Here is an 8,783-nt window from a genome sequence, read left to right on the forward strand (position 1 = left end):
GCCGCAACTGGTTATATATCTCTCAGACCATACTCAGACCTAGAATCTTTGACCATTTCTAAGTCAAGAAGGTTAAGTAAAGTAGGTCAGGACAAGTTGACTATACTGATTAGATATTGAATTGTACATCTGCTTTTCTTATCTTACATCATAGCATATGTTAACACAAATAGCATTAAACCAACATACATCAGGATAGGGTTTTTTTTCATCTTATATATGCAGCAACACTATTTGTTAAGATTAGATAGTGTTCGATAATATTTTAAAGAGGGAGCTTTCGATTTGCGCAATAACGTAACTCTAGCAACGATTCACTCATCTGTGGCCATCCTACGTTGTCTTCACAACGTAGATTCAGGTCAAATTGTGTCCTAGAATCCAGGCAACAACGTGAACTCAGTGTTTTTGCATGCGCAGATGACTTCACAGTGGTGTCCTTTTAGGTCCTACCGTCTTTGTACAATCCAAAGTGCCCTATTTTAAATATTCATTTTCAAAACATCGTAAGTAATATTGTCATAGTCACCAGTAGCATCAACATTGTTATCAATAGTGTCAACATCATAGCATTATTTATTGATTTAAAATGTTGTACTATTTTTTTGTTATTATCAATTCTCTATTACGTTATCCATTATCTGTCTATTATTTTTCCAGATTGAGGGTGAAGAAAATGTATTAGTTGATGGAACGTTAATTGATCTGTGTGGTGCTACGTTGTTATGGCGATCCGCCTCTGGTTTAATGAGGACACCAGTAAGTAATAATAACATTTTTGTTTGCAGTTTAAAAATGTTAAAACTGGGAGCACAATAGTGAAAGTATTTAATCTTATTGAACACTATTTGTAAATACCAGCCTTTTTATAAACCAGAAAGCTATAAAGGTTAATAGTAACACAGCTATTTATTGCCATAACAATACTTTTTCTTGTCATTCTTACAGACTTAAATAAAAAACAAAGAAATTTAACATCAAAGTAAATACATACAAAGTAAATAATTAAAAAGATTAATTAATTATTTATATACTGTATTATATATTACATAATACAAACATATTTCTTAGTTACATATTGGGTTTATTAGCTATTAAGACTATGTAAATATAAAAATTAGTTACTTATTCAAACATTTTTTTGAAGAGGAGGAGGCACCTTTGCTAGTAACATTTCTTCTTGGTCTACATGGGTCAAAGTTGAGTTATTTGAAAATTATCCCAGTTTTACTGCACCAGTATTAACAATAAAAGATTACAATGCTGAAAAAAACATTACCAATAAACTAAATATTTTATTTAAATTATTTTGAGTCAAGGTTGCATCAAGTAAGGAAACTGGTGGGGATGAGAAACAACTAATTTATTTTTGTCTTTCCTATAAATAACATTTTACAGACTAATACACATAATTTAGAGCACTTTTCACAGACAGTGAACCTTTTGAACCACTAGATTAGAAGCAATTAAGTTTAATGTCAAACATAATAAAGAATCCTTGGTGGGCATTGACCTTAACAATATTGTTTTTGTGTTTTTTTATAACCCATTTTTTATGAGTCAATTCAGTTTATGTACCAGTCTCACATCGGCAAATCTTTACTGAATCTACTCGCTCCTTTACTATACTAATAATAATTCTATTATCTGATGGTAGTCACTGGTGCCATCTGAAATTTTCTAGTTTTTTGTGGTTTTTAAACATTTTTCTGGTTTAGGGTAGGCTAGATATTTGCATTATTTGAGCTCCTGTGAGTCATGAAACAACAAACCCTCACTGGGGCTTCAAAGTGCTGGTAAACTGAGCAGTAATGCTTGTTCTTCTGCTGGTTTATTTTAATTGATTATATATATTCCAATCTTCTTTTTTTTGTCTATTTTCTCAAGCGCCTTTAAAATTTCTTTAAAATGGATATGAGCGCTATACAAATCTTATTTATCATTATTAGTCATGGGTCAGTAATGTACTTGTTGAAAAGGTTTTTTTCTGTTAGTATTTTATAGTAGAGTAAACAATAGTAATAATAATAAATTATATAAATATAATATGATTATAAAAATATAGATTTAATTATAGAGCTTAATATAATTTTGTAAGTTTAGAATTTGTCTTAAGTAATAATATTCTGGTTTTATATAGTAAATCCCAACCTCTTTGTTTATATGAACTTTGACATATTATAACTTATTGCAACCATATCGCTCTCTTTAGACTCAACGTCACCTTGAGATGCTGCGGCAAAATATCAACGATGCACGACCACAATGCCCGATTGGTTTCAATACTCTTGTTTTGCCATCAAGTAGACGATCTCGGGTGAGTGATAATTGCCAACTACCGTGTTTAAATACTAGTACTCGTGGTTAACTAAAAAAATTAGAAATATTAAATAAGATAGGGTAGACTTACAGAATAACAGAAATTGAATCAAAAACCTTAAAGGAGATCATAGAGGCGGCTATGTTAATTAAAATATAAAATGATACAAATGATCATCCCGTATATATAACTATATCATTCAGTAGATGTGAAACCTCCTTGGAAAAAACAAATTACTAGTGACAGATCCAGAATATTTTTGCCAGAGAGGCAATCAAAATATCTATAGTCCGAACAGCCTTTAACCAATGATTGAGAGGAAGGTTTTTTGGTGTTTTTGTGGGTGTACATGGGCTATGCTTCTGAGTTTTAGCCATTTTATTCTCTTGTCTAAATGATTTTGCATTTGGTTTGTGATTTATTGGCCCAACGTCCCCCTTTTTGCCAGCCCTTTGATTCGCCATTGAATTGACACATAATCTCATTCATTCCACATGCAATTTATTAATTTTATCAGATGATATTTCCAGTGTGTTATAATGTGCAAATTTTTGTTTGGTCTTCTGTATATAACAAATCTCATTACCAACCAAAGAATATGAATTGTATCAAGCTATGTTTTCTATTTTCTATATTGATTACAAATTGATGGCACATAGTTTATGAATATTATATTTATGTATTTATGAAGTCCATATCTTTATTGTGTGCTTATTTTTTTAGGTGTTGACAGAGAAGCAACCATATGCATACCTAAAATGTGGCCATGTTCATGGCTACCATCACTGGGATAGCAAAGAGAACGAGAGTAAAGGTGACGATCGCACATGTCCGATGTGTAGAGTGGTGAGTTAGTTTAGTTTATAAACTGATTCATGAACCTAATGAATATTCATGAACCTATGGAGCAACTAAATCAAATCAGTACATGCTTTTCCCACAAGTACATGTGGTCCCACAAACACACGTGTGTATGTTTGATTACGCTGTTATTTTGCAGTCAGCCATATGAAATTGAGAGGAGTCAACTTCCAAACGGAATAAACGGCTCAAACGACAAGCTTCCAAACTGCATATCACAGGCGGGCATATCACAGGCACGTTTGGAAAGCTTGTCATGTAACAATAGCAAACGTGTTTGACCTGTTTCTGTCATTGGGGATAATTTGTAGATCGTGCCTTATACTCAGACTTTAATTATTCACAACTACAATTGTTGTCTTGTAGGTTGGTTCATATGTTGCTTTATTTATGGGGAATGAGCCAAGCTCTTACGTTGACACCGGTGACCCAACACATGCCTTCTGCCCCTGCGGCCATGTCTGTACAGAGAAGACGGCAAAGTAAGTCATACATCTTTTTATATATTTTATTTCTAAATTGTTGTAAATTGATGATAATATTTTCATTAAAATTATAAATTTTGTTCATCAGTGAAAAAATGCTTGAAGAACACTGGCTAAATCACCACCAGAAGTTTAAACCGTATGTAAGAGACTCTGCTTTAGCTACAAGATCAAGGTAAATCAATATTAAAATTTAATATTTTTTTTAAATTATTTCTATTTTATTATTCTTTATAGATTTTGGTCTGAAGTGCCTCTACCACATGGAACTCATACTTTTCAAGCAGCCTGCCCCTTCTGTGCCAACCCACTAAGCGGTGATCATGGTTACGTGAAATTGATCTTCCAGGAAGCCATTGACTGACCTAATTCTTGCTAGCTGACCTACAACCTCTTCTGCGTTGACCCCACTCCGTGTGGAATCATCTGAACCTGCAGCAAATTCCATGGTTCCTATCCAGAAGCACGCAAAATTCATCCAGCTTTTGAAATACAAGTGATAGGATTTTTCTGGTTAAATTGTACCAAAGCCCTGTACATCACATAGTAATGTACCCCTCCTGGAAAAGTAACTCTGCCCCTTATCTTTCACCCCTCCCCCCTATCTTTCACCCCTCCATTCAAACCACAATAAGGTATAGTAAACAAATATGTGTGTACACTGCGCAAAAATGGCCTTGTGGCATTATTGAATTTATTTTGTATGAATTTCAGAGTAATATTTAATTTGTTCACTGCCTTGTACAAGAATTCTCATTTTATGGGGCGCTACTTGGCAGGCAACAAAGATTTGTAAATTAAAATTTTTTCCATATGTGTATATTCTTCTATAAAATTTGTTTTGTGAAATGTCATATGGGATTACTTGCACCTGTATTTCATTTTGGGTATAGGAGAGAATCGCAGCTAACATGTTACATAGAATGCATATTCCTGTACAAAGAAGAAAGCTTACCATCACTATGTGGATTTGCTCAGCTGGTTTGGAATACTAAATTCAGACCTGTTCACTTTAGTTTAAGGACAGAGGAGCACGTTCAGGGAATGACTTAAGACTGTAGATTATAAGATTTATTTATTTATATACAAACTGAAGAGTATATACGTTAATGATTAATGCATTTGGTAGAACGGGTATAGGGGTGGATTAAGCAGATTGAAACTGCTAATCCAATATCCCAGCTGTCCCGCTTCCTTCACGGCTTAGCCGTATATTATGTGACTAATGCAGTAGGTATCCCCTCCCTAGGGATGCAGCTATGAATGTGTGTGTTGTGTGTGGTCCTACTGTATACTGACCTGCAAAGTCAGGGTTATTATGGCAGTACCAAAGACAGATATCACTGCTGTCAAAGGAGTTCTTATCTCTGTTCACAATAATGTAATTATGTGTATCAAACTTTTAAGTAATCTAATTATATAATTAATAAGTATTTAATTAATTTTTTTTATATAAAATCATAAAATTTATATAAGATTTACAAATGTATTGTAAATAATGGTCTGTTCTTTTGATTGTTTAAATTAAACTGTACAATAATTTGGTTTAAATATTCCGTAGGCTCTTTTAGTCATCCCCACCCACATGACCCTCACCCCACTTGGATAAGACCTCAAGGATGTGCAAGAAAAATGCCTATTCCTCACTGCCAATTTTAAATACACTTATATTGATTGTATTGTTGTAAACTCTGGATCCCATAGCAATGTCATAAGTAACAAGAAGATAGAAATTATGTACAGCTGTACAAGTAATCATAAACCTACATTAATTAAGCTTTGTCAAGTTTCATGTGAGAAATACCTATGATTAGCCCACATATTGTTATGATGTGACCACATCATACCCTTTATATGGGTGTGATATGATGTCATCATGCCCTTATATGGGTGTGATATGACCTCATCATGCCCTCATATGGAAAAATAACAGATATTTGTCATAGAAAATCTGAGAGAGCAATACACAAAATTTGCATCTTATCATATCTATATACTGGCTCTGCTGTGCTGATCTTGCTTTCTATATTTAAGTTATTATTTTTTAAGGTATAATTATCTTTCAACTGAAAATGAGAAATTTATTTCTTTGCAAATTTTTGCATAATTAATTATGTTCTTGTCAAATTGCATAGAATCTTTTGGGCCGGTCAAGCGGTTGCACATTCAATAATTAATTTGAAAATTGCCACATTATAAATATTGACATCATATTTTATTTTTGTTTTTAATGCTAATTTGTATTGAAATATTTTTTTAAATATTTAATACAATTCTGAAATTGTAACCCATACATTTTACAAATTCTCAGTTGACGAATAAGTGTAGTCAAATAGCTGTATGTGTCCCCTGATATGTTGGATCTTGGATAATTAATTAATTGGGCAGATTATATATGTTAGTTTTGTTTTTATTTATGATTATTTTTATTCAGATGGTTTCAAAGATTTGAAATGTTGTCCCATCAATTGAACAAACTTTTTTCCTTTATTGTTTAGGTTTTAAGTAAAGATGATCATGAATTATGAATTTCCTCAGCAGGTCTTTGGTTTGTAAACTAAACAGTTATACCTATGATGAATCAATTTACTGCTCTATGTACACAGCCTATGAAAGTCTATAATATTTATATTATAATGTATGAAAAAATGCCTATAAAATCTAAAATTTGTAAATGTTGTTATAAAGTCACAGAATACTTGTGATTCTGTCTCTAAATTTGACTTAAAATATGACTTGACAAGTTGATTGATATCTGCTGATCTGTTGATCAAACCATCCATGACCAAACTAAAGCTCTGTCCAGACTATCAAATCATATTTGACATAAAACTGCTGTATGGTAGTCATGATGTGCCTATATATGGTCATGATGTGATGTCATCTTTTGTCAAATAGTCTGGACAGGGATTTATTTTGATTCACTAGTTGGTTGAAGCAGATGGATTAGTGTACATTTAAGACAAATATACACAACACCAGGTTTATCACATTAATATGTGTGTGTGTGTTTTTTGTTTTTTTTTTGTAGTGTTCATTGCAGAGGGTTTGAATGTCTGAAAAAGCTTGTGTATTTAATGGTGGTTGAACCAATATATGGTTAATTGTGGTTGAACAAATGCATACCTCTTACTAAGCAGTGGTTTATGATGGTTGTTTTATTGTAATGCTAAACGCTGGCCTGTTGAACCAGTGTTATCTTGATGGCCTTCTTTTCGAGATGGGCTTCTTTTCAAGGCTACTTTTACAAACTAAAGAAGATGGGGTTGGGGGCTTCATTTCGAGATTTTTCTCGAGATTAACCTCATTGGGCTTCTATTCCAGGTTGGAACAGTATGGTGTTTGAACTAAAGTAAACAAGCAAATGTTGATGGTAGTTGAACCATTATATTACCATTTTTTGTGTACCAATCTGCTACTAAGCATTGGGTTATGATTGTGAACCATTGGTTTATGATTGTTTTGGTCTAATGTAATGCCAAGCAAATTTTCAAGATTTGTGAATCAAGCAATACAAACAATTGGTTATGATAGTTGAACCAATGTAAACCATGTATTGGTTTGTGGAGGTTGGACTGTTGTACAGTAATATCAAGCAATGTTGCTGTACTAATGTAATACCAAGCAATGGTTTTTAATGCTGAACCATGAAATTGTGTATAATGTAGTGTAATTAGTGTTAATATGCATAGTTTTGCCATGGTGTACATTGTTTTTATATAACTTCCCTTGATGGATGCAGAGTTCATTTGTGTGAATAATCGCTGTGCTAACATTCCCTTTCTGTCACATATTTATTTTCCTGTTATTTATATATAAGTGTTTATTGTTAATTGTTCTTAGGAAGAAACGTAAAGCCGAAAGGTTTGTAAAAAGACATTCTGTGACTCCAGTAAAGTGGTCTCCTCATGTGTTTACTGGGTGTTCCAACATAAACATTTACTGTACATTGAATTGTAATGAGATTACTCCTTTCATCGTGATTATCATATAGGTCCTAAGATTCGAGACTGTTAACTTTGGCAGCCTACCATAGGTTTTGGTGTTTGAAAAATGTCCAACTGTGTTCTTAATTTTGTTGAAGAACCAGTCAATAAATTTTAATTTGTATTGAATTTTGGGACGTAATCCAGTGAGAGTGATTAAGATCATGTTGAAATAATACACATGTTCTCATTAGAGTTGCAGCAACAGAGTTGGAGGAACGCTAATCTGTCCTCCATGCAAACGTCATAATTTTTAGCTCGGTGTTTACATATATTACCCAATAAACCTCATATAATCCATCTGGTTTATCTCATGAGCTTGAAAAGTGAAATTCCAAAATATAAGAAAAGATGGATAAAAAAATTAATATCAGTGCACTTTATCATACAATTGTATATTTCTTTTGATTTATTTGTAGATATCAAATATTATGATTTCTCCAATTGAATTATATCATTGGTTAAAAAATGTAAAATGTTCTTTATTATAAATAATAATAAATTGCAACATATTTAGAGCACCTAGTCAATTTTTTAAAATAACTTAATTGTCACCGGGGCTGACAAAAGGAAAGAATAATCGTTAAAAAAAGTGTAATTTAAGGCTAGAAAATGTATGATCAGAAATATTTCATAATTGAGCAAGAAGAAAGTACCAAAGTTTAAAGCAGATAGAACACATAGTTGCCTCAGCACTCATGTTTAATTGTTTGGCCATTTTGAGGAAAACACTTGGAATGTAGTTTTGAAGCAGCACTATTAATGAGCACTCACATTTGACATGCAGAAATCTGTAAAATACTTATAGAATTATTGCCAATAAAATTATAAGTTATGGATCATACAAAGTTAAAACATTTATGTTTTGTTGGTTTTGAATTTAATGCTTAGTGGTACTGTACTTTTCAGTGGACCTTTATGGAGTGTCAAACTTAACAACTGGCCAATCAGAACAGGGTCAGTAATATGTGGCAAAGACAAGACAAGCCAAACCAGTCACTCGTCGGAAAAATCAAAAATTTTTAGTTATTAATACAGGGTTTAACAGTACAATGAGAGCTATAAAATGGTAAAAAAATCATTTAAATCCGACACTTCGTTATGAAGTTACACGAGTTTAAACATACAGCT

The 8,783-nt window shown here is 32.5% G+C and overlaps 1 protein-coding gene across 2 annotated transcripts in view; it reads left to right on the top strand.

Moving 5' to 3' along the window:
• The window catches only part of LOC117109148 (E3 ubiquitin-protein ligase pellino homolog 1-like), a 37,110-nt gene extending 28,603 nt beyond the window's left edge, over positions 1-8,507 (top strand). For both annotated transcript variants that reach the window (XM_033251398.1, XM_033251397.1), the window contains exons 8-12: positions 661-759; positions 2,213-2,317; positions 3,044-3,166; positions 3,548-3,663; positions 3,904-8,507. In XM_033251398.1, coding sequence (XP_033107289.1) covers positions 661-759; positions 2,213-2,317; positions 3,044-3,166; positions 3,548-3,663; positions 3,904-4,030 — 570 coding nt within the window. In that variant the 3' untranslated portion in view covers positions 4,031-8,507. The remainder of the gene's footprint in view (positions 1-660; positions 760-2,212; positions 2,318-3,043; positions 3,167-3,547; positions 3,664-3,903) is intronic.
• Positions 8,508-8,783: the final 276 nt, after the last annotated feature.

The sequence above is a fragment of the Anneissia japonica genome, unplaced genomic scaffold, assembly GCF_011630105.1.
Source record: "Anneissia japonica isolate Jap-2015-1 unplaced genomic scaffold, ASM1163010v1 scaffold288297_len153801_cov211, whole genome shotgun sequence".
In the NCBI taxonomy this organism is placed as follows: Eukaryota; Metazoa; Echinodermata; class Crinoidea; order Comatulida; family Comatulidae; genus Anneissia; species Anneissia japonica.